Genomic DNA, 26,658 nt, shown 5'->3' on the forward strand with positions numbered 1-26,658 from the left:
AACATGCTGTTCATGAAAATATGATGAGAAAATAATTCTAATAATGCCCATGGGCAACCCATCTCCCTAGGGGAAAAAAATTACTGCTTTTTTTAATCATCTGAAACATGCTGCTATAATGCATTTAATGTGCACATATTTGAATTTGCTACAAATGCAAGTGGTAACATTTATTTGTGTAGCACTTTTCCCATATGCCAGTAGTTTTGGTTTCGCTTTAAAGAAATAGTTCAACTTAACATGGAAAATATCCTATAATTTATATGGGATAACTTTCTTATTTCAGCCAAACACTGAGTTGTATAAAAAAGCATTGAATATCAGCTTGTATAATAGCATTGAATAGTTTTTGATCCATCCAGCATAATAGTAATATGACTCCCGTGTGTTAATACATGTAAGAAAAATATCCATATTTAAAACTGTCTAAATTATAATCACTGGCTTCTGGCAACGCCCGTACTCACGGTGGAAATTAACAAACGTGGTAGCCCAGAGAACAGAGCAAAACAAATCATCGGTCACAAATTAAAGTCTAAAGCAAGAAGTTTTAAAGAAAAATGTCGGAGGATTTCCATAAGAGCAAAGGAGCTACGTCATACAGTGCTTGAACTCAACTTGCTCAATAGTGCTGATAATGTTTGTAAATGTTTAATTTTTATTTCTTTATGTAATAATAAGAATGTGCTTATTCACTAGGGCTGGTTACAAAATATAGACTTCTCGATTTTAGTCGGTACTCATTTTTACAAACAAATATCGAGGGTTTTCAACTGGGGAAAGACATCAATAAAACAGCTTGTGAACAATGTCATGTAACATCACATTTACCTCAGAAAAAACACGACTTCTGGTCAGGCGTGATTTATTTTCTGGAAAATGCTGTAATGTTAATAACCGAGCTGTTAAGGAACCTGAATCGTCGTGTGTAATCCTTACGATCCTTGTATCCATTGTGACTGATGAATATGATATTTTTTTCTCTCCCAGACTCTGAAGGTCATCACAGGTGCCAGTAAACACGACCCCCGCAGTGTGGGTGCGTGTCTGCCCCTTTCTGAGTCTGGCACTCAGATGATGCTGGAGATTTTTGCAAGCATAGGCTCTGCTACACCAGAAGGCTCCAAAGGGCTCCTGTGTGCCATCCCTTCTGCCATTGACCTAATGTTCGGCACAACGGGGTATTAGCAAAATCTTGCAGCATAATCTTTGTTAAAATAACCAGATTTAATGCACTTTCTGTTGAATTTCTACCCTGCACATCCCTCAATCACATGCTCAGAGCATTCCTTCATAACATGCACATTTGATCAAAAATACAGATACAATCTACTTTTAATATATTTAAAATCTAATTCATTTCTATAATGCAAAGCTGAATTTGCTTTAGCCAGTCTTCAGTAAAAAACAAATCAGTAATCTTTAATAAAAATAAAATAAAAAAAATAGTTAAAAAGAATAGCATTTGTTCAATAGCATTTTTGTAACAATATACACCTACCGTTCAAAAGTTTGGGGCCAGTCATTTATTTATTTTTTATTTTTATTTTTTAGATGGAATTAATACTTTTATTCAGCAAGAATGTTTTTTTTTTTTTTTACAGTAGTTAGTAAAGACTTATATTGTTAGAAAATAATTATATTTTTAATAAATGCTATTCTTTTTTACTTTTTATTTTTATTAATCCTTAAATTTACATGTTCCAAAAATCTGTAATTGGAAAATACTGTATATCAGTATGCACATTTTTTTTTACTAACATCCACTTATTACAATTGTTTTTTTATACATTTGTTTGTATATGATACAGTTTACATATGTTTGCACAAATTTCCAATTAATTCACATAAATTAAGTTTCCAACACAGAATATTTCCAAAATTCCCCAGATTAAGTTCCCATGGAAAGTTTCCAGAAATGTTGCGCCCCTTTCCAACTATAATTTTAGATGTAGCGTATTTGAATGATATTCACTGAATTGAGATTAATTTTTCTTCTGTGATTTTAAGCAGTTGTGGTTTGTCTGTACGGAACGGGCTGCTGGTCATCATCATGCTGATTTCCAGCCACAAGAGCCTGGCGGAGCAGCTAGTCGCCTGCAATGTCAGTGCCACGCTGAAGAAGTGCCTTTCTGCTCAGAATCATCACAGCATGCTGGCCATCATCGCCCTCAACCACATCTCCATGGTCCACAAACTGGAGAAAAAAGGTATCATCATTCATTGTAACTGTTGCCAAATTGAATTGCTTTTAGATGCTAACAAACAATTAATAATTACCATCATAGCATAATTAAACAGAAATGTGTGAATGATTTGAACCGTTGAAGGTTAAGGCATTGGGTCAAAATACATAGTCGTCAAAACAATGGCCCTATAATAAGCAGCATGTTACTCTTTACTTGGGATATAAATGTTTGTACCTCAAATTGCCTTATAACACCACATCACTGTTTGCCTCTGTAGAGTCTCAAGAAGAGAATGACTTTAAGGACACAGAACTAAAGATGTTGGTGGTTAGTCTGAAGGAAATGCCCGCCACCAAAGAGGTCATACTGACCCTGGAGCAGTTGCTCTGCGACGACGCCTCCCAACTGGAGGAAGAGAGAAACGAGGTAACTCGCAGCAGAGACACCTTCCAGGACCTCATCCGCCTTCTGGACCAGCACAGAGCAGATCGGGCTGTACAGCTTTCCATCCTTAGGTGAGCCTGTCTTAATTAGGTAATAGATAACAGACATTTCAAGCTACTTTGAGGTAGATGCACTCACAAAAGCATGTCTAAAATCATTGTTGTGTCAAGAGTAGCGTTGTGTATTGAGAATAGGTTCCATTTTAAAACTGGTTCCAAATGTACAAAAACCATGGATTCGGTAAGATATGCATTTCGATTCTGCTTATAGTTTACTGTATGTTCATTTTTAAACCATTCAAGTGCCATCGGGGGATTGCGTTTGAGCGCACACTGAGCTGAAAGGGCTGAAGAAAGCATGTTTGGCTTTCGAAAAAACTACTTGAGGGTATAGGACTGAAATAACATTACCACATATTATCATGAGAGCTTGTCGAGTGATCCGCACCCTTGTTTTGGCACTCTGCTGACTTCAGCTAGAAACAGGAAGTCACGATGCCGGCTCAAAATCGTGATGTCTGTCAGCCATCAGCAATGGAAGATGGCATCGTCTGTCAGTGCAACCCTAACACATATGGTCCAAATATCTGTGTAAACACAGGCAGTTATTTCTAAAGTCAACGTAAACAGTTGAGAGAAAACGCAGTAACAGTACAGGTGCTGGTTATATAATTAGAATATCATCAAAAGTCTTTATATTTCTATTACATTCAAAAAGTGAAACTTTTATATTATAGTCTTTCATTACACACACTGATATATTTCAAATGTTTATTTCTTTTCATTTTGATGATTATAACTGACAACTAAGGAAAATCCCAAATTCAGTATCTCAGAAAATTTGAATATTGTGGAAAGGTTCAATATTGAAGACACCTGGTGCTGGAGAGGATTGTGAAACAAAACCCATTCAAAATCTGGGGGAGATTCACAAAGAGTGGACTGCAGCTGGAGTCAGTGCTTCAAGAACTACTACACACTTATGCAAGACATGGGTTTCAGCTGTCGCATTCCTTGTGTCAAGACACTCTTGAACAACAGACAGCGTCAGAAGTGTGTCACCTGGGCTAAAGACAAAAAGGACTGGACTGCTGCTGAGTGGTCCAAAGCTATATTCTCTGAAGTAAATGTTGCATTTCTTTTGGAAATCAGGGTCCCAGAGTATGGAGGAAGAGAGGAGAGCCACACAATCCATGTAGCTTAAGGTCCAGTGTAAAGTGTCCACAGTCAGTGATGGTTTGGGGTGCCATGTCATCTGCTGGTGTTGGTCCACTGTGTTTTCTGAGGTCCAAGGTCAGCGCAGCCGTATACCAGAAAGTTTAAGAGCACTTCATGCTTCCTGCTGCTGACCAACTTTATGGAGATGCAGATTTCATTTTCCAACAGGACTTGGCACCTGCACACAGTGCCAAAGCAACCAGTACCTGGTTTAAGGACCATGGTATCCCTGTTCTTAATTGGCCAGCAAACTCACCTGACCTTAACCCCATAGAAAATCTATGTGGTGTTGTGAAGAGGAAGATGCGATATGCCAGACCAAACAATGCAGAAGAGCTGAAGGCCACTATCAGAGCAAACCTGAGCTCTCATAACACCTGATCAGAGCCACAGACTGATCGACTCCATGACACGCCGCATTGATGCAGTAATTCAGGCAAAAGAAGCCCCAACTAAGTATTGAGTGCTGTACATGCTCATACTTTTCATGTTCATACTTTACAGTTGGCCAAGATTTCTAAAAATCCTTTCTTTGTATTGGTCTAAAGTAATATAATTTTCTGAGATACTGAATTTGGGATTTTCCTTAGTTGGCTGTTATAATCATCAAAATGAAAATAAATCAACATTAGAAATATATCAGTCCGTGTGTAATGAATGAATAAAATATACAAGTTTCACTTTTTGATGATATTCTAATTATATGACCAGCACCTGTAAATTGGATCAGTGCATTAAATCTTAGTTACAGCCGCCTAATGAACCTGCCGCTGTCTGTGTGAAGAATTAGTTCACTTCAATATGAAAATTTACTGATAGTTTACTCACCCCAATCTCATCCAAGATGTTCAAGTCTTTCTGTCTTTAGTCAAAAAGAAATTGCAATTTCTTTTTTAGGAAAACATTCCAGGATTTTACTCCACATTATGTACTTCTATGGTCCAAATCAATGCAGTTTCGAAGGGCTTCAGAGGCTCTGTGCAATACCAGATGAGGAATAGGGTTTTATCTAGTGAAACAATTGGACCTTTAAAAAAACAAAACAAGAAGGTAAATACTTTTTAACTTAAATTGTTCATCTTGCGCTGCTCTGCGGCTCGCCACAGATTGCATAATCACGCTGGAACGGTCACGCTAGACGTAGGCGGAAGAGTGAACAGGACTTTTTATTTGATTTTTTTTTTTTTTTAATGAAATTTGGAATGACAAAAAAATAAATGAAGTCTTGTTTTTAATATTCTATTAACTAATTTATATTTAACAGGATTTTGAACAAGTTCTTGGATAACTACCAGGAGGATCTGTTGCCATGGCATGAGAGTATTGAGCCTTCCCTGTCTTCTATGACCGCCTTTGTCAGTGACAGAGAGGTACTTTTCTTCATTTAGTTTTATAAGATCATGATTTCAAAATGGTAGCATTTCATGACTCTTTATCCCCATTTAGGTTGTACAGCAGTTCATCCGCTTCTTATATCGACTTGCCTCATTGAATAAAGACTATGCTGTTGTGATGTGTCGACTGGGCACCAAAGAGGCTCTTCTCAAAGCCCTGGACAAACACAGCACCAGCCTCCTCATGGTCACGGAGCTTCGAGACCTGATAACTGACTGTGAGAAGTACGCCAGCCTCTACAAGAAAATGACCACCAGTGTGCTGGCAGGGTGTATACAGGTATGAAGTAGGCTTGTTCAGAAATAGAATCAATTCCTAAAGCATAATGAGGACATGTTTAATGGTTTGTTAGACTATCAGTGTAAACAATAGGGATTTTTTTGATGTTCCTTTACATTACATGCTACAAGATAAGATTACATGCTCCATATCTGCATCTTTAGATGGTCCTTGGTCAGATTGAAGAGCATCGTCGCAGCCATCAGCCCATCAATATTCCCTTCTTTGATGTGTTCCTGCGGAACTTGTGCCAAGGTTTGTTCCTAAAACTTACTGATGTAAAGTGTAATCATTAAAGCAATGGTTCACCATTTATTCACTCATTAACTCACTCTCATGTCTTTCCAACCTACCTTATTAATTTCTTTCTTTCATGAAACGCACAAGGAGTTAGGTAGAAAGTCTCACCTGCGCTTTTCTATACATGTGACCTGTTTTTATAATAAGAAAAAGTGCCATAAAAGTCTTAAAGTAGCCGTCTATTTTGTAAAAGCACATTGTAAAGAAAAGTTCTGCAATTCTGCCTAACATCTGTTTTAGGACATGCTGAAACTAAATCAATTTGATTTTGTGGAAACAATTATTTTCTTCTTGGCTAATAATATATTGATTTAAAAATAGTCTTTTTAAAACCGTTGCTTTAGACCAACCATGCTATGTAATTAGTTCCAGTTTAGGTATAAGTATCCCAATTCCATGGAGTTTAGTTAAATTGGTGTGATGTTTTCTAGGCTCCAGTGTGGAACTGAAAGAGGACAAATGCTGGGAGAAGGTGGAGGTCTCCTCTAATCACCATAGAGCTAACAAACTGACAGACAAAAACCCCAAAACTTACTGGGAATCGAACGGCTGTACTGGCTCCCACTTTATCAACATTTACATGCATAAAGGAGTGGTCATCAGGTATGTTGGCTTAGTTACTCATTCATTTCAGTGTCATTTTAATGCCTCAAATTGATAAAATACCTCCAATTCAAGATAAAGTGGCAACACAATGTCCCTATATGAGTTTTATAGTCATAACATATTAATATATCCTATTAATATGTTTTTTCAAATATCAGCATGACTGCAATTGTTATATTGATTTTATAAAACAGTTCAATAAACAAGAAGCTGATATTAAGTGCCTTTTAACACCAGTATTGTCAATATTGTCTTTTTTTGCCCAATAGTTCCAGTCAAAGGCACAGCAGATGGTATTTCGTTCCTGAATGATTCCACATTTTTGAATGAATCTGTTTGAGTAAATGATTCAATGACCCCTTTATAAAGAGCCACTTTATTTTTTTACTTTATTTTACACTTTATTTGCTTTATTGTTTTTGTTTTTTAATATAGTGGGGCAAAAAAAGTATTTAGTCAGCCACCAATTGTGCATGTTCTCCCACTTAAAAAAATAAGAGAGGCCTCTCATTTTCATCATAGGGTACGCTTCAACTATGAGAGACAGAATGAGAAGAAAAAAATCCAGAAAATCACATTGTCTAAACTTTTTAAGAATTTATTTGCAAATTATGGTGGAAAAAAAATATTTGTTCAATAACAAAAGTTCATCTCAATACTTTGTTATATACCCTTTGTTTGCTAATGACACAGATCAGATGGTTTCTGTAGGTCGCCACAAGGTTTTTACACACTATTTGCAAATTATCCAAACTACCAGCAATCAATTCTTTAAAATTCAGACAATGTGCTTTTCTGGATTTTGTTTCTCATTATTTTGTCTTTCCTGGTTGAAATGTACCAATGATTATATATTACAGGCCTCTCATCTTTTTAAGTGGGAGAACTTGCACAATTGGTGGTTGACTAAGAGAGCCGGCCCAAGCCTTCATGGGGCCCTAAGCAGAATTTTATTTGGGGCCCCTCTGTACCGATTGACTATTGTCAATTCTTGATAATAATCGCACACCCATTATCAATTTTATTAGTTGTAGCTTTGTTGCTTACATCATGTCTGTCTGTCATGTTTTTACCCGTATATGGTTTTTAATAGTAAAAATGGCAAACCCACAAGAGTGCTCAGGTGTCCATTTACAGTTTAATATTCAAAGTCTTACAGTACAGTTCAGACTGGGATATGTACGATTTTATTTTTTTTATTTTTTTAGAAGTGTCATGCTAAATATGCTCACAATTCTTTACCCCAGGATTCTTTGATGAATAGAAAGTTCAAAAGAACAGCATTTATCTAAAATAGAAAGCTTTCAAAGAATAATAATAAAAAAAAATGTAGAACTGTTTTCAACATGATAATAAAAAATAAATGTTTCGTGAGCAGTAAATCATTATGAGAATAATCTGTGAAGGACCATGTGACAGTGAAGACTGGTGTAATGATGCTGAAAATTCTGCTTTGATCACAGGAACACATTACAATATACTTTAGAATAGCTGTTTTCCATGATTTTATATATATATATATATATATATATATATATATATATATATATATATATATATATATATATATATATATATATATGTATATATATGTATGTATGTATGTATATATAAATAAATCATGGAAAACAACTATTTTAAATTGCAATAATATTGCGCAATATAACTGTTTTCACTGTAGTTTTGATCAAATAAATGCAGCCTAGTTCGCTTAGTTCTCTTATGCCTTGGGCCAACCCTGGACTAAATACGTTTTTTTGCCCCACTGTATACATTTCAAACTTTGATCTCACAACATTATGTATGCAGTTGAAACAGCTCCATAGTGTCTTATACTAATTTAATTTATTGATTCAATGGAAATTAGACACATTTAATAAGGTGAGACAATTTTACCCTTACATAGGTTAAAATAAATTGCACCTGGAATTCCGTTTAATGGGGCAAAAGTTGCCCCTTTATAGAAAAATTAATTTCTGCAACTGTCACTGCAACTGATAAAAATTTATTTATCATATTTATCTTTATCATTTTCTTCATTCACAGGCAATTAACTGTGCTTGTAGCCAGTGAGGACTCGAGTTACATGCCAGCTCGTATTGTAGTTCTAGGAGGAGATGATCCCACAAACATCAATACTGAACTAAACACTGTGAGAAAGCCCTTCTCTTTCGTCTTACAGAGGTGATGATTGCACACTGCACATTAAGATTATACTTTTGTGTGTGTTAAACAGGTAAATGTGGCACCCTCCGCCAGCCATGTGGTTTTGCTGGAGAATATGACCCGGTTCTGGCCCATCATTCAGATCAGAGTCAAAAGATGTCAGCAGGTCAGACATATTGAATGAAATGTGACAGACCTTGCCTGAACTCCTGCATAAAGCCTGAGACTCTTTATTCCAGTTGGCTTACAAATAGTTTTCCTTTCTGTCAACAGGGTGGCATTGATACACGAGTGCATGGGTTTGAGGTTCTGGGGCCCAAGCCCACATTCTGGCCCGTGTTTAAGGAGCAGCTGTGCTGCCGCACTTATCTCTTCTATACTACAAAAGCTCACACCTGGTGTCAGGAGATCCTGGAGGACAAGAACCAGCTGCTGCAGCTTTTTAACAAGTGAGACCTGCTGCTATAGTTATATTTTATTTACAGAGCAGAACTAAGTGAATGGAAGATGTTCTCACTGCTACATTATGCAAAAACCTCTGACATTATATGCATCTCTCTGGGGTTCAGGTTAAACAGTGCCCTGAAACACGAGCAGATGTTTGCTGACCGTTTCCTGCCTGACGCTGAGGCTGCAGAGGCTTTAGGCCGAACCTGCTGGGAGGCTCTCATAACTCCCATCATACAGAGCATCACCATCTCAGGTAACTTCAGTTACCTAAACATAGTCTGGTCCGATTTTCCCCACCCCCCACTAAACCAGTGATATTCAAATGGAAGACATGGTCTGCATCCGGACCCCGTAATGTTTCCATCCCGCAAAACAGTAGCACCATTTCTAGTTGAAGTGAGCAGAGCAGCAAAACAGCATTGCGGATCACACCACAAACATCACAAGCAGGGGCGTGCAGAGTTCTTCAGGGGCAGGGGCTCAAATTTAAAAAAGGGGCAATATCTATATACTAAAAATTAAAAAATTACAAATATTAAGCAGCACAACTGTTTCCAACATTGACAATAAATCATAATTTTAGAATGATTTGTGAAGGATCATGTGACACTGAAGACTGCAGTAATGATGATAAATTCAGCTTTGACCACAGGAATAAATTATATTTTAAAGTATATTAAAAATAGAAAACCATTATTTTAATAATATTTTACAATATTGCTGTTTTTGATCAAATAAATGCAGACTTAATGAGCATAAGAGACTTATTTCATAATGATGCATAATTATAAAAAATGGTAATATAATAAAGTCCTTTCACATCACCATTTCGCCAAATTGCACTTCACATAACAGGCCTGTAGTGGCACATTAGCTTCATTAACTTTGATAGTTTCATCAAATAGTAAACGGTGCATCAATATACATAAATACAAGTAACACTACTTAACTTACCATTAATGCGACTTTTGCTGCTGCATGGTTTTGTGCAGTTCTTTTTTGTTTTGTCAGTTAACATCCTGTCAGCGATACGTTAGGCCTATATATACATGACAAACGAGCATTTATGAATACTAGTTTTGACTAATGATGAAAAAAAGCCACAGACACTCTCTGAAAGAACCATATGTGGGCCGCTCGAGTGCTGTTTGAACAGACTGTGGAAAATAAGCCAGTAAAACGCACGCAACCCTTAGCAGCGCGTTATGGCAACGCCTCAGACCAACTGATATGAAAAAAATACAGACATTTCCCGACTTTTAAAGGAACACCGTTTTTGTTTTGTTTTTTGATCACTTTTACTTCGGACATGCTAGCTGGCAACATAGGATTCCATTCATTATGCTAAGCTAAGCTAGCGATGACCTAAAACATTAGGTCAAACTAAAACATTGCATGCACTGGGACAAAAATGCATTTGCCCACCACATATCTAAATGTAGGAAAGAAGTTGAATAAGCCCTATTTCTAAAAACGGTGGAGTGTTCCTTTAAGCAGTTCTTGACTAATGTACACATTGTCATGTTATTATAAGTCAAATTTATTTTGTTTTATTGACCACAAATATTATCATTGATATTTGTCTGAGAGGGGCAATTTTGATTTATTTTGAAAAAGGGCAGGGGCTTGAGCACCCAAAGATCCCCCCTCTGCACGTGCCTGATCACAAGCACTCGTTTGTGGTAATGATATTTCAGCGCTGTATCCTCTACTAGTCCTTTCAGCTCCGTTCACATTCTCTCTTTCTCCAGATGCGCACCACATGAACGAAGCTAAGTGCTCAATCACAACCACCCAATGTCATCGTCCATCGCAATGTTTTACTGTAGACACCGTATGATGCCAATTTAGTAGATCGCCCAACCCTACTTTGGAGTGACGTTGTGCTTTTGTAACTTTCCAGACCTTTTTCCATCCTCAAACAATAACACTACACACTAAAGTTGAAAATGTAAAAAAGTACCTCTTTAAATATCTTATCTTCTCTTTTTAACAGAGACTTCTACTCTCAGCCCTCTGTCTTGGTTGATGAATGAGTATTTAGAGAACTCTGAATCCTCCAAGAGGTGTAAGAACTCAGCCTCCATCTTCAACTCCCGTGTGCGGCGTCTCACTCATTTGCTTGTTCATGTGGACACCAGCACGGTTGATACGGAAGAGCTCAAACCTCCCATCAAATCCAGTGAGTGGCTACAAAACTACATTCTAGAGACTGGAGTGCCACTACTGTACTTTTATATGTATAGGACATATTTGTATATTTGGTTGTCCTGTCTTGTAAATCTTTTCTGTTAGTCCAGAGAATGTGTTAAATGAAAGCTTCTGTATTTCAAGGTATTTTTCTTGTTTTCAGAAGGTATCAACAGAAGCAGAGATTTAAAGAGTAAGTAATAGTGTATGTGCTAATGTTTTTTGTGTTGTTTTTTTACTTCATTTTGATGTATTTTGCTCAGCTCAACTTCAAACTAACCATGACAAAATGCCTTAATTTAATTTATATTTATTTAGTTTTATTTAGTTCTGTTGTCTTTATATGTGTTTTTTTGTCTTTCTTTGATTGAAATTGCTGGTAGGGCTGCACAATTTGATAATCCACTCACAACTGTCATTTATGGTAACAAATCCAAAATTTTAAAAATGTATCATGTAAAAACATGGATTTGATGCTTTGATATGGAGATATGAAGGAAAAAGAGCACAAACTTTATTGAAACAGCAGCTTTCATGTTCACACGCGTGTTCAAATACTGAAAATTAGCAATGCCCATTTATCTCCCAAAGGAGTTTTTCTGCCAGTAGGAACACTTCAGTCCTTGTTACATGAATTAAACTCGGACCTCAAATTTCAACCCAGTGAAAATGAACCCAGTTCTCTTTGCATTCATATTAAAAGTAAAACTTAAAGTTGATTTATGTTTGGTCCACATATTACTTTTTTTTTCATACCACATATGATGATTTTTATTTATTTTTAAAAATATCAAGTCCACTTGAATATCATTTTGTTGAAATATTATATTTATTATTGTTATTTAGTATTTGGTATTGTATTTTACAATAGATAACTTTTTTCTTTTTTTTACAGAAATTATTTTCGTACTTTTAGTCGTTTTTTATAATATTCCAAATCAGATGACACACAGTAAACTCCTACTTTTCTGCAGTCCAGTGTCATTAGATTTGTAAAGCAAATCAAACTTTCCACCTCCCCAGTTAGATATAAAGCGATCCGATTTTAAGAGCTGCTCTGAGACACTGTATCGTCATTCTTAGAAAAAAAGTTGTAGACATAAACAAATGCACCCATTCAGTTTGAAGTAAGCAGCACGTGAAAACTCAAGGTTTAATTAAACATCAGCATTTTGCATTTTTAAAAATCGCTCACCCATATTACGATTTTGATTGTCACTTCTAATTGATTGTGCAGCCCTACTTGCTGGCAGACTGTGTTTGCTGAGGTTTAATTGGTAGCCAGTTTGTATGTGTGAACATGCTTTTGACTTTTGCAGCAATTTGTCTTGAGTGTTTATGTGCTTTCATTGTGTTACAGATGGTAAAGAGGGAAAGAATAAGGAAACAAATGCAGTAAGCTCATCCTCATCCTCTACCAAACCAAAAGTGAAGAATACTAGCAGCATCGCAGGCATTGCTTTGTGCTGGCAGGGTGTCGTGCAGCGACAGGTTAGACATTTATTTTAACTTTGGAGAAGTGTAGGATTGAAATATGGAGAAATGTGTTAAAAGGAGCTGCTACTTTTATTTGGTGGATGAAAGAATTATAAAATTAATCAGAATACCTGGACATGCAAGCAGTGGCGGCTCCAGACAATTTTGATTGGGGGGGCAATGGGGGGTCCTGGTCATTTCAATGGGGGGTCTCATGAAAACCAACAAAAAATACAGTGGACACAGCTAATAACTGCATATTACTGCTACTAAACAACAAAAACAACACCACATATCAACTACTTTGCAGTTAGCAAACAATATGTTCAAACTTTAATTGCCATAGCCACACCCATGTCAGAGAAAACAAATTTTTTAGCTTCAAGCTATAGCTTTAGCGTATCAGCTCTTGCGGTTCGTTGCAGCGTCTTGAACGCAACGTTCATAGTGCGGCGCAGTAATTCTTATGTTTATATTTTTTTTACGGCTGTCAATCGATTAAAGATTTAATCGCAATTTAATTGCCCATTCTTATCAGTTCTAAATGTACCTTAAGTTTTTAATACTCTAATCAACATGGGTATGGACAAAAATGCATGCTTTATGCAAATGTAAATTTATTATAAACCATACTCAGAGCATGAAGGCTAGACATGTACCAAAGGTCATAGATGATTTTCAAAGAAATTGTTCATGTCTCTTAAGTCTAATCATAAAAATTCAGAATAAGCAGTGATTTCTCTCATTTTAAGAATATAAATAAAGGGAGTTTTTACACTGGCAGTTTAATTCATAACAGGGCACAGCTCGAAAGCTGTCATGCGGACCTGTGGGCGCACCAGTACCAGACTACCATACCAGGTATAGTGTGGCCCCTTTAAGAGACGGGCGTCCCTCCGGTATTTTATGTGCGCGCCGAACTGTGCCGCGATTCACGCGAACAGTGAGAGAAACACGAACTTGGGAGCGCTCTAGTTCAGAAAAGTAACCTGCTGCGTATTTGTTTTAGCCCATTGTAATGTATTTAGTTCAATAAAACAATGTACTGTAAGTAGTGTTGTTGCTGTTAATGATTTACCTCAGACATGAACGAGAGTGAGCTTCAGTGCATCGGACTGCAGGGAATGTGCTCTGTGAAAAAACACACTTTTCTTTCGACCTGCGGAGTCTAATAAAAGTTAAGCAGAAAATGTGGTAGCTTATGAAGTCTAGAACTGCACTTGTTTCAGAGTAATGTTAATGTTAACCCTTTTTTCCCGTTTGCTGCAGCAGCCTTTGCGTCTATGGCTGATCTAAATGTCTCTAACGAGCCACGGATCAAAAAGAAAATGCATAATCGCGCATTTATATGTTGAATAAATATTTAATTATTATTGTTCTGTGTTGTTTGAAGGAAAACATTTTTAAATCTTTACCCCAAATATGTATTTTTTTTTAATCAGGAAGAGGGTGGGTGGGGGGGTCAAGGCATTTTTTATCAAGACCCCCCCTGGCGCCGCCGCTGCATGCAAGTGACTATTCCTGCAGAAATGTGTGGCATTTACTGCAGATGTTTAGGGTTATTTGAATAAAATCATTTTATTTAGTGTGGGTTTGGTCACTGTTTTCATTTCAAGCGGGCAGGGTACGGAATTAAATGTGTGTTTCTTTCGAATATCGGGTCGCCTGTGATGTTAATAAAGCGGGTGTGGTTATCAAACAGGACCCATGCAGGACTCTGCTACAATCAACTGTAATAATGCACGTCATATCTATCAGTTCCTATAATTCTGGTGTGGGTTTTTGTTCGTCTCTTTCTAGGTTAAGTGTTTCCTAGATTCGACGTGCAGCCTCTCTGACTTCGTAGAGCGGTACAGAGGAATGTTCCTACGGCTGAAGAATGCGATGGAGGAATTGTTTGGCCAGCACACAGCTTTTGTGCTCGCGCTCCGCCAGGGCTTTTCTGCTGCCTTGCTCCAGCTCTCTATTCTCACCGCTATGCACGTGAGTCAACAGGAAATATTCATTGAAACCCATCACGAAATTGAATGTTAATATTATTTTAAATGTATGCATGTAATGTATGTAAATGTATATATTTTTATTCATATTTTATATTGCGTTTAACTCTTTCCCCACAAGCGTTTTTGAAAAACGTTGACAGCCACCGCCAGTGTTTTTGATCATTTCCACATGGCCTCCGCAGAATATTTTGTTGTATGAATATCTGAACAGATAGGGTTAGGTGTTTTATCCGCACAACGTGGATAAGTTTAATAAAAAAAGATAATATTTTCAAACATTTTGAGCAAAAAGCTGAGAAAAATACATTTTTGTCAGACGACATCCAGATCGGATCCAGAACGCTGATCAAAACACAGATGGAGTAGATGGAGTCCATCAGCACTCCTAATACTTGCACAGTCCTGTAGCTCATCCTGGGTCCACATTTCATTCAGTAACATTAGGCAGTTTTGTTTTATATGCTCTTTAATGTTGATGATCGTGTAATTTTACATAAACATCTGCTTACATACGATATTCCTTGTTTCTGCTTCTTCTTCACCTGTGTTTTGATCTGAAAACAAGGAAAGCTGGATATTTGTGGAACGAGTTAATATGTTTATGTTAAAGGCTTTTTTTGGACCATTAAAATGCTTTTCATTGCAATGAGAATTTGAATGTCTTTTAATTTAATTTTTTTAACTCACTTGAAGGTAAGTGAACGGTTTGCGCAGTACATCGACAAGATGATCCAGGAAAGTGGAGTGGACTCTGGGAGCGTGGACACCTTGAACCAGCTTCAGCAGTTCCTGGAGCCCATGCTGTTCCTGTCGGGTTTGGAGTTGGCCAACACCTTTGAGCATTTTTACAGGTGTGAGAACAGCTGCTTGTAACTTGGGCAGAGTAATATTGCTAAAATAATTATCTAAAGAATATTCTACCTTTTATCATATTTTATTATATTATTATGAATTATTTTAAATATTGTGGCTCAAGAAAATGTATCTGGAAAAATGCAGGCTAGTATTATGGTTCTGTTTCCCCTTTTTTCACGTTGTACATATTTTCCTCAGGTACTATCTGGGTGACCGGTTGTTGGGTCAGGGGAAGGTGTGGTTAGAGAGCGCCGTGGTTGAGCAGATCGGCACCTGCTTTCCAAACCGCTTTCCACAGCAGATGCTGACCAACCTGAGCGAATCTGAAGAGCTTCAGCAGGAGTTTCATCTTTACCGTCTTCAGCAGCTGGACAAAAATCTGGAGAACTTTGAGGAGGTGACAAATAAAATCTTATACTGGAGCGAGGAATCTGCCAATATTATATCGCTGGCTAAGAGAATCCGTTTCAGGTCGTGTTATGATTAAGCCACTACGGCAGTGGGGAATATGCATGGGAACTAATGGGAAATCATTTTCTTTAAGTGTTTTGTTTTGTTTGTTTTTTTTTGTTTTTTTTTACATAAAACCTACCTCATATACATGTCCGCATTCCAGCTTTACAGTGGGCTTAAACCAGCAGATTTAGTTCACTAAAATCTGACCAAACAGTCTAAAAGTGACCATATACATTTCATTCACAATAATCAATCCTAATATTCAGCATTAGCTTAGCTTAACATTTTTGTGCCATTCTTCGCATAAGTTAAGAGGATCTTTTGTTCTTGGCTCATTTTTTTTGTGAATTCAGTGAATTGTTAGCTGGAGACTCGCCCTCACCGGATCATTTGAATCCGTGTGTTGTTGACTCGAGAACAGCTGCAATCCGATCCGGTCCAATTTGTGAATTAATCATTTGGTGTGTTTTTGCAACCGATTTTCAAGATTGATTGTATAGAATCATCTCGTTCACGAATTGGACACAACTATCGTGTCTTGGAGCAGCTGATTTTCTTCAGTTCAAAAAATTGTACAGATACTTGAAAAACTTACTTAAGGGGCTAGTTCACCCAAAAATGAAAAATCTGTCATCATTTACTAACCCTTAAGTTTTTCCAATCATGTATCTTTGTATTCTTGTGTATTCTTTGTTCTGCTGAACACAAAATAAGATATTTTTAAGAATGTTAGTAACCAAAGAGTTGATGGACCCCATTGACTTCCATAATATTAGTCAACGGGGTCCATCAACTGTTTAGTTCCCCATATTCTTCAAAATATCTTACTTTGTGTTTTGTCAAGACGCGATTAGTTGTGTCCAATTTGTGAACGAGCTGATTACAGAATTACTTGGTCCTTTTAAATGATTAAATGAAGCATTTTGTTGTTCATTGTGTTATGATCAGATGATGGATGAAGATGTGTCTGAACCCGAGGAAGAGAGTGACGTGAAAGTGTTGGTGTTGTCCCCGCGTTGCTGGGTAGTGTCAGCTCCTTGCTTCCTCGAGGATCCCAGCAAACACTTCCCTGCTCAACTCTGCAATTATCTGGCTGAATTCACAGAGTTTTACACCAACGGTTAGTTGAAATAACACTTCACTGAAATGTAAGTTCTTGCAATCCACATGATACAGTTGGTCGGACATATTTAATCTGTATATGTGCGTGTCCTGCAGGTCAGCGCATGTATAGCTTGACCCACAGTAAGCCACGCCGGCTGCAGTGGACCTGGCTCGGCCATGCAGAGCTTCAGTACGGCTCCTGTACTCTCTATGTCTCCACACTGCAGATGTACATCCTGCTACAGTTCAATCAACACGAGGTATTCTTACAAGATCAATGCAAATATGGGCAAGATGTAAATCGTAATATGAACTAGTTTAAGAAGTGTTCACTTCCTTTTTTGCCTTCAGGATGTGAGTGTGGAGATGCTGCAGCAGGCCACGGGTCTCTCCCCTGCTATGCTGAGCCATGCCCTCAAACCTCTCACTGCAGAGGAGGGCGTTCTCACACACACAGACTGTAGCCAGGACCCAATGAAAGGTGAGAGAACCTCAGAACAACAAAATGAGAAGACGCATCGAATAAAAACCCTCGCTTCGATTTTTCTTGCTTAGGGTACAATAGTGGAAGTATGTTAGGAATCAAATACCGACTACTGGTCAAGAGTTAAGGAATAATTGTTTTTAAAAAGGCATATTCTCAACAAGGCTGCATTTATTTGAACAAAAATACAGTAATATTGTAAAATATGATTAGTTTTAAAATAACCATTTTAACATGCTTCCAATACCTGCAAACTAGTCACTTTTTGACGAAATTTGCCATTGTTAATCAAAATATGTCATTCATGTGAGTCGTGTAGATCCGATGAGTTTTTTCCCATAGACTGGAGTGAGACCATAGACGTCTCTTGAACTGTCGCAATCTTTTTTGGCGCTGTAATGTGAGTTCAAGCAAACAGGAGCACGGTGCACACATGGACCTCCGCTTTACAGCACAAAAACAATCATGAATGAACACAGGGCTGGACCATAGACTGTAAGGGGCTCAACATGAATCTTAGTCTCTGACAAGTGACAAAAAAAAACTAGAAATGCGAGAATGGTTTTATTACAATGTAAACATAAAATGTACTGTACCTGATAAGCCCCAAGTTAGTCAATATCAAATCATATTTTGAAATTTGTGTTTTTCCCACCACTATAGTGTAAAAAAAAAGATTTTAAGCAAATCTTGTCTTTTCCCTTTATTTTCTTGTCAGATAATGTGATGCTGAAGGCTGGAGAATGATGCTAACTGTCGATATATAATTATAATATTATTTATTAACCATAATATTAATAGAAAACCATTTTGGTAACACTACAATAAGGTCTCATTTGTTAATGTGTTAACTAACATGAGCAATACATTTATTACAGTATTTATTAATCTTTGTTAATGTTAGTTAATCAAAATGTTCATTGTTCATTTTCAGTAACAGTGCGTTAACTAATGTTAACTTTTGCTTTTAATAATGTATTAGTAAAATTAACTAAGAATTAATAAATGCTGTTGAAGTATTGTTCATTCTTAATTCATGTTAACTAATGAAACCGTTGTAATGTTGCATAATCTGAATCTTGCCATTTTACTGTATTTTTGATACATATGAGACTTCTTTCAAAATTGTACCAAACGTTTGATACTGTAAATGCATTTAAAAAAGTGAATTTCTGAACCACTGAATTGAGTTCAGAGTATTGAATTCTGAATTAAAAAAGCAACACTTTTGAATCGCATTAAAAAAACGCTGTGATGGACTTTTCAGGGGTCCTGAGATTGAACACGAAGTCCCTCTCGCAGAGCTCGGACAGACACGGTTATCATTTCCTGCTTCCCAAGCAGACCTACCTGAATGTGGATGAAGATGCTGCGCTCACACTAGAGAGGAAGAGGAACTACGTCTACTGTCTCATTGTGCAGATCATGAAGAATGAGAAGGAGATGCATATTGACAATTTGGTGTTTAAGGTAAAGTATGAATTCTCAAAAGACTGCATGACCTTCAGGCAGCCCTTTGAATTAAAAAAGTTACAATACTCACAAACCCGCAAAGGGTTAGTTCACCCAAAAAAAAAATTCTGTCATTAATTCCTCACCCTCATTTTGTTCCAAGCCGAAAGACCACATAGAACACATATAAAGATATTTTTGATGATATCCGAGACGTTTCTGAACCATCCATAGGCAGTAACATCATTGCATCTTTTAAAGTCCAGAAAGGTTTTATAAACATTGTTAAAATAGTCCATGTGACTCTAGTGTTTCAAGCATAAAGTTTAAAAGTGATGAGAATCCTTTTTGTGCACAAAAGCAAACAAAAATAATTGTATTCAACAATGTCTTCAGACCCCTCGTTGCTGATGTAGTAAATACTAGGGCTGCTTGGGAATCGTTTCCTGAATGAAAGGATGAAATGAACCAATTTGTTTCCTGAATGAACCAAAAAACTTTGGTTTTATTTTTTTAGTTTGTTTACTTTTTTTTTACAGACTCTGTGTGCTTGCGTGCGTGTATGTATGGGGGCAGAATATATACCTCACACCAGAGATGGTGACTCAAGTCATACTCGAGTCCGAGTCTCAAACTCAAGTCGCACACACATTGACTTCAGACTCGACTTGACTCGTCCTCGAAAGACTTCAGACTCTACTCGGACTCGAGATGCGGGACTCGCCAACAATGTTTATTTTTAGTAGGGCTGTCAAAATTAACGCGCTAAAAGCATTAACGCAAATTCATTTTAACAGCACTGATTTTATTAACGCAGCGTGCATTTTCTGTTTGATCTGTGGCCCGTAGTTTGAGAAATTGAGATCAGCCATAGATGTAATGCAGTAGCAAACATTAATAGGGGAAGAAAAGGGTTAGCAGTAACTTTACTCTGAAACAAGTGCAGTTATAGCCTATATAAGCTAACATATTTTCTACTTTACTGTTATTAGACTCCAGATCGAAAAGTGTTTTTTTTTACTGAGCACATTCTCTGCCGTCTGAGCGCGATGCACTGAAGCTCAGTCTCGCTCATGTCTGAGGTAAATCATTAACAGCATCAACACTTACAGTACATGTGTTTTATATAACTAAATTACAATCGTTACATTACAACATTACAAACATTACAATCGGCTAAAACGAATACACAGGTTACTTTTCTGAACGAGTGCTCCCAAGACCGTGTTCTTCACACTGTTCACGTGAATCACGGCACAGTTCGGCGCACACACACAAAATACCGGCAGTTCAATAGGGAAACGCGCAGCTCTTAAAGGGGCCACGCTATATTCCTACTCGTGGAATATGGACCTCCTCCACGTATGTTGTGGTGCTGGTGCTCTCACAGGTCCGCATGACAGCTTTTACATGAGCGTTTGTTTAATGTTAACCCTTGTTGTCCTACATACCTCTTTTCAAAAAGTGGGGCAAAAACGTTTTTAAAAGTTTGTTTGTGTGTTCTTGTTATATGGTTTATGAGGACACACATGTGTATAATGACATGGGTAGTAAAATAAAACGTAATCATGGTTCATAATCCAAGCTGCTTAAAAAAACATACTAAATGATAATCATTATAATTCAGCGACAGACAAGGGAGTCCTTTTTCTTCAGAACCTCAATTCATGCTAAGGCAAAATAGATATTATCTTAAAGGTAAAGCAGTCTTGGGGTTTTTGTCATATTGCAATAGCCTGTTTACAGTTATATAACTAAATCAAAGCTGATACGGTATGTTAATAGAGAAAGGTGTCAAAATAACATATTACATGTTTTGAATTCCTTATATATAGCGTTGCAGTGCTCTACACCGCCTGGATGGGTCGCCGTACGTAATACAACACTTAAGAGACTTATTATAATAAAGAGACTTGAGACTTGACCTTGGACTCTAGCTCAGAGACTTGTGAGCATCTCTGCCTCACACTCAAGCGCACGTAAAACTTGCCGCATGTTACGTGTCCCTGGGCATAACCGCCGTAAACACGTTTCTTCCATCGCAGCCAATCATGCTGCATGTTGACGACAAGATTAAGGTATTGAAATTTGATATCGAATGACAAGACCTTTTATGATTCACAAAATGATACACGATAGTATCGAGGCAATTCGTCAGTACCTAAAAAAGTATCGAACTCAATACCCAGCCCTAGTAAATACAGTGCAGTTCTTCCGGGTTGTACGTCAGAACGGCAGCTCATTATTGGCTAACTCCTGCGTCAGCATACGTGTTGCTCACGTTTGCCAATAATGGTCCATGTTCTGATGACCTGGAAGTTGGTCTACGTGAATAACGTAGTTGAATAAAGTCATCATAGTCTGTTTTTCTCATTTTGCGCACAAAAATTATTCTCTTCGCTCATCCTAAGGTCTTTGGAACGACTGAGAAATGACAGAATTTTCATTTGATGGTGTCCAGATCATATTTCATCCCAAAATCCCAATAAATACAGGGTTCGTACGGGTGCTTGAAATCCTTGAAAGTGCTTGAATTTTGATGTTGTGTTTTCAAGGTTTGAAAAGTGCTTGAATTTTGGATAAGGTGCTTAAAAATGCTTGAAATTGTAACTATTTCTTTTACAACAAATACCTATCTGACTAAATAGTTCGTTTATTAAATGTAGAAATAAAATGTTGGAGAGCCTAAAATGAAACCTGCTGTGCTCGCGATCTGCCTCTCTATTTCCGTGTGACTCCGCCCCCATGTTGTCGTTTCATTGAACGTTGGCTGAAAGATGCTAAATACGAATTTTGGATCAAACTGGCACAAACCCCACGAAGTACCTCCTGTAAAGTTTGCAAAAATACATGCAGCTTTTCACTATATGGGCGAGTCTGCTCTTTCGAGTCACATGAAAGGTAGGCTAAGTCATAGACTTTCAAGTAAGCTAACTAAAGTAGTTTAACGTTACTGTAGCCTACACATTAGCGCCTATTTGTTTAACTTGCGCTATTAACTGCTAGCTAGGAATTCGCATTAGTGACAGAGTATATGTATAATGTGATAATGTAAGATTAGCATGTCCGTTATGACATGTTCATTTGTGGAATAGGCAGTGAACGTAGCCACAAATTTAAACCTACAAACATTAGCTCAGTGCATAAAAATAGTGTCAGATGATCATACAAGTAACCATGGGCGTAGATTACGCGGGGGACGTGTCCCCCTCACTTTTAATAAAATGTATTTTCGTCCCTTTTACTGGGTCTCACCGATGCTAGTCGACCCGCTCCGAGCGGGATCCGAACCGGCGTTACCTGCGCGGGGGCGGGCAAGTTAACAGGGACGCTAAAAACAGCTTTCTTTAATCTCGGTTGATTGGGCGCTTCTTGAGGTCACGGGCAAGTGTATACATAGAAACCAATGTGAATACATCAAGATTTAAATTCAGAGACAAAAAATAATCTATGCATGACCTGCTGTCATTTTATTCGTATCTAAATATGAGGAGGCGCTCTCTCACGGAAAGTCCAAAAGCGGATTCGTAATATCCAGTCACGCTGGAGCTGCAGCTGAAGGAAAACAATCGTTATGATGATGAAACGTGACGACGACAATCAGACGATTGCGACAATATATATGCTTTATGTGTGTTTTTCAAGCCATCTCAATGTAGGCTATTGATGACAATAAAGTATAGGCTATCATATGAATAATGCAGCTTTTAATGTTTAGTATCTTCTGCTCACCAAGGCTGCATTTATGTAATCAAAAATAGTTCAAACAGTATTATTTTGAAATATTATTACAAATTAAAACAGCTTTTTTCCTATGTGAATATATAGTAATTTATTCCTGTGATCAAAGCTGAATTTATCATTACTCCAGTCTTCAGTGTGACATGATCCTTCACTAATCATTCTCATATCAGGATTTAATAATCAAGAAACATTTATGATTATTATCTGTGTTGAAAACAGTTGTGCTGCTTAAAAATGTTGTGGAAACCATGATAGCCTACATGTTATTTTTCAGGTTTCTTTAATGAATAGAAAGTTCAAAGGATAGCATTTATTTGCATTCATTAAAAATTATCATCTTTTGTAATATTAAAAATATCACTTGTGATCAATTTAATGCATGTCTGATCAACAAAAGTATTAATTTCTCTCTTTTTTAATTTTACCACAAATGTTTAGATGGTTTCATCAAAAATTAAGCATCACCATGAGCAGCACAACTGATAATAATCCTAAATGTGTGTTGATCATCAGATCCTCATATGAGAATGATTAGTGAAGGATCATGAGACACTGAAGACTGGAGTAATGATGATAAATTCAGCTTTGATCACAGGAATAAATCACACTTTACTATATATTCACATGGAGAACAGCTGGTTTACATTAGAATATATATATATATTTTTACATTAAATAAAATCTATGGAGTGTTAATGCACAAGTGTTTGTAGGCTAGTATATAAACCAATTATAAAATTGGCACAAAAAATAGGAGAATAATATTATAGATATTAATTAGTGGTTATTGTTCAGCAGTGTATTTGATATCTTGCCCAATTAAAAGCAAGAGATGCAATAAATTATATTGGTCCAAAAAAAAAAAAAAAAAATTCTGTCCCACTCACTTCTGAAAAGATGGCTTTGCCCCTGCAAGTAACTTAGTGCTGTCAAAAATATTGATGTATTTTTCGATCGGTCTGAATTTAGCACGGGATTAGATACATAATTCTACAAATTCCTGCAGATTTTGCGCTCATATCTGAAGTGGGCACATACCGTTATAAAGCCGACCTCTGACATACAAGTAAATAAAATAAAAAATAGCTCCTTTTCCCAGCTAATTAATGGTCAAATACACACAAAAAAATGTTACACTGTTCATCTGGGTGTGTATTAACCTAAATACAGCCGTAAACGATTCAGAAGAATGAGTAACAGGAACAGTGTTTTGATTCCACACTCGCGTCAGGTCTTAAAGGGGCAGCAGTTATTCAAACTACAAAAAGACAAAAGATCACCTGCTGCTCTTTACTGATCATATAAAGTGATCTCTTCAGAAGAAATACTTGATTGCCTAGACTTTTAATAGACATACACACACAATTTTTTTTAAATTAAAAATAGAAAAGGTCAATGAGGTACATGTGATTGACTGTCTACCTCAAAGACGAATGTTTTCATTTTTAAAATGTTCAATAAATGAATTGAAAGTTAAGTGTACCCGTCGAGTGATTTTGTTTAGGGTAATTGTTTTTACATTTACCCCAAAGGCAGGTTAGATAGTAAGCAAAATCTACTTAGACAGTGATACATTTAAAAGAAATAAAACTTGTGATTTGGTTAAATATCTGATCCTGCTGCTTTACGAAACACGATTTTGGCTGTTTATAGCATTATTATCTTTTTAATGTGATGATAAAGTGTACTAAATAATAATTTTGACAATGTATTGGTATGTAATTTACAGTGGTGTTAGGTGCTGGAAAAATCATTAAAATTGACCTTGAAAGTGCTTGAAAAGTGCTTGAATTTGACCTTTGAAAAGGTGTACGAACCCTGTAAATAGAGATTGTGTTTTGCATGAGGCCTATTTAAGTACTCTTATTTTTGATATTGTGACATTTTTTATGGCATTTAAGCACATTTTCCTTCAAAATGTCACTACTGCAATACAAAAAGAAAGTAAATAATTTAAATGGAAAAGTATACGGCATTTCAGAATGTTTGTAAGCAATCGGCACCAGGATACTTCCGGGTGGCAGAACGCGAGCGGCTTCTACCGACAAACTGAAGAGATCCAGCCGACTACTGTAAACAGTTAGATAGTTAAGAAGATTGTTGTTGATTAAAGTTGAAACTATGACGAAAACGTGTTGTGTTTGGGGTTACGCCAACAGATATACAGCAAAAGGTGTAAGATTGTATCGATTTCCTTCAGAAAAAAAGTAAATATATCCAGCAAAACCTGTGGGTGAGGAGGCTAAAGCGAGTGGACGTCGTCAAAAGTGGCGCTAAAGAGAAGTATTCTCAAAACGGTCCATCTACACAGTCACAGCAGAGCATAATTATCTTCAGCTGGGGAAATTCGAGACTAATATTAGTAAAGTTCAGATCTCTTCTAAAGATCGAACTCCTTGCCAGTCACTGCCTGAAGTAAAAGTAGGAAGAGACTGAACTTCTAGTGTCATGTAGGCTACTGATCGAATGTCAATGGAAGAAATAGGAAAAGCAGAACAGTTGTAGGCTGATGGATGATTGATGCGTGTACCACACTGGCTTCATCATCACCGTAAGTTTAGTTTGAGTGAATGCCTAACGTTAGCGGAGTAGCGCTATCTACAGCACGCTATCATTTTGACCGTCAAAAGCTCTCGTCTGTGCCATCTGATCCGACCCCGACCGAGCAACAGAAAACCATCATAGCCTTTTTGAGATAGATAACAGGGAAATAGACCATCTACGATGGCCTAACATATTGTAAGTCAAACAGCAACAGTCACTAAAATAACTACTCAATGTAGGCTTAGGCTCATTTAAAAATTATGGTAGTAGACTAGCGCTACATCCACTGGAGCAAGGTTAGGCATTTAATGTATTGCTGTCTCCTGAATTAGTTAATCAGTCCCTCAATAATCATGTTAACGATGTCTGAATCCCAAGCAATTTGCCATAGGAACGCTTCGGCTTTTGCCACCCGGATGAACATTTATTGCTGTTGTGACGTCATGGTGAATTGTCGTATTTCCATAAAGCATTTGTTGTAGTGATTTTGATACTAATTTAACTAGTTTTAGACTTACAATTTTATTATTATACAAATGTAAATATGATTTTCTTTAGATTGTTATGAATTATGAACAAATGTGATCGTTGAATAAAACCACACACGTAACTGAAATTGCGAGTTTTTGTGCTTTTTGCGTGTTTCTTGTGGTGTTGCAGGTGTTGGACAGGTGTCAGAAGCAGGAGGCGAATCAGACTCGCACCTTGGTCCGCTTCAGCTGCAGCACTACTGACGTGCTGTCCTGCATCATGCATGTCATCAACAAAGGCTACCTGCGACGCAACGAGGAAAGCCCACACATCGTGGAGTTCTTGATGGAGGACCCGTCCACACCTAGAAAGGGCCAGGCGCAGTTCTCCTTTAAGATTGACGGGAAAAAAAGCTCTGCAAGCAGCGGCGGCAGCAAGGCCGACACCAGGTGTGCTGATGACCCTTAACCCTTGAACCCTAGACCCACGTGCAAGAAAGGAGGCAAAGAACGTGGCTTTCACTGAAGTTTTTCCCTCCCCTTCTCAGGGCTTTTCTTTTTCTGAAACGAGAGATGCAAAGCAGTTACCCTCTCGTTGGGGCGAGTAGCTTGTCTGTCCTGTTTTTTTGTTATTTTTATTTGTAAGCTCTTTAAATTACCTGTGTGTGCTGCTCTGTTCCAAAACCTAGTGAGCTGCCTACCTAGACATGCTAATGATGCTTTTAGAAAGATATGCAGCATGAATAACAACGTTTTGTCGTTAACTAACATCAAACACTGTTGGACTCCGTTGTGTGGTGAGTGTTTTATTACAGATAGCCATTTGTGGGATAT

General features: G+C 37.3%; 2 protein-coding genes across 7 annotated transcripts in view; one reads left to right on the forward strand and one right to left on the reverse strand.

Moving 5' to 3' along the window:
* Positions 1 to 16,209, reverse strand: part of si:zfos-1056e6.1 (uncharacterized protein LOC107988029 homolog) — a 249,763-nt gene extending 233,554 nt beyond the window's left edge. Inside the window, exon 1 of the mRNA XM_067422625.1 lies at positions 16,198 to 16,209. The gene's annotated coding sequence lies outside the window, so the exon portion shown is untranslated. The remainder of the gene's footprint in view (positions 1 to 16,197) is intronic.
* LOC137045716 (cullin-9) overlaps positions 1 to 26,658 on the forward strand; it is a 75,740-nt gene that overhangs the window by 34,205 nt on the left and 14,877 nt on the right. For 3 of the 6 annotated variants that reach the window (XM_067422591.1, XM_067422592.1, XM_067422593.1), the window contains 22 exons: positions 991 to 1,181; positions 2,011 to 2,210; positions 2,467 to 2,704; positions 5,115 to 5,220; positions 5,297 to 5,524; positions 5,689 to 5,779; positions 6,256 to 6,427; positions 8,477 to 8,582; positions 8,667 to 8,762; positions 8,870 to 9,045; positions 9,166 to 9,299; positions 11,043 to 11,228; positions 11,400 to 11,429; positions 12,597 to 12,727; positions 14,513 to 14,695; positions 15,409 to 15,566; positions 15,769 to 15,967; positions 16,975 to 17,146; positions 17,245 to 17,390; positions 17,482 to 17,611; positions 18,882 to 19,084; positions 26,015 to 26,274. In XM_067422591.1, coding sequence (XP_067278692.1) covers positions 991 to 1,181; positions 2,011 to 2,210; positions 2,467 to 2,704; positions 5,115 to 5,220; positions 5,297 to 5,524; positions 5,689 to 5,779; positions 6,256 to 6,427; positions 8,477 to 8,582; positions 8,667 to 8,762; positions 8,870 to 9,045; positions 9,166 to 9,299; positions 11,043 to 11,228; positions 11,400 to 11,429; positions 12,597 to 12,727; positions 14,513 to 14,695; positions 15,409 to 15,566; positions 15,769 to 15,967; positions 16,975 to 17,146; positions 17,245 to 17,390; positions 17,482 to 17,611; positions 18,882 to 19,084; positions 26,015 to 26,274 — 3,536 coding nt within the window. The remainder of the gene's footprint in view (positions 1 to 990; positions 1,182 to 2,010; positions 2,211 to 2,466; positions 2,705 to 5,114; positions 5,221 to 5,296; positions 5,525 to 5,688; positions 5,780 to 6,255; positions 6,428 to 8,476; positions 8,583 to 8,666; positions 8,763 to 8,869; positions 9,046 to 9,165; positions 9,300 to 11,042; positions 11,229 to 11,399; positions 11,430 to 12,596; positions 12,728 to 14,512; positions 14,696 to 15,408; positions 15,567 to 15,768; positions 15,968 to 16,974; positions 17,147 to 17,244; positions 17,391 to 17,481; positions 17,612 to 18,881; positions 19,085 to 26,014; positions 26,275 to 26,658) is intronic. The other 3 variants (XM_067422589.1, XM_067422594.1, XM_067422590.1) reach the window with 2 other exon arrangements.

This window comes from Pseudorasbora parva, chromosome 17 (genome assembly GCF_024679245.1).
Source record: "Pseudorasbora parva isolate DD20220531a chromosome 17, ASM2467924v1, whole genome shotgun sequence".
Lineage (NCBI taxonomy): Eukaryota > Metazoa > Chordata > Actinopteri > Cypriniformes > Gobionidae > Pseudorasbora > Pseudorasbora parva.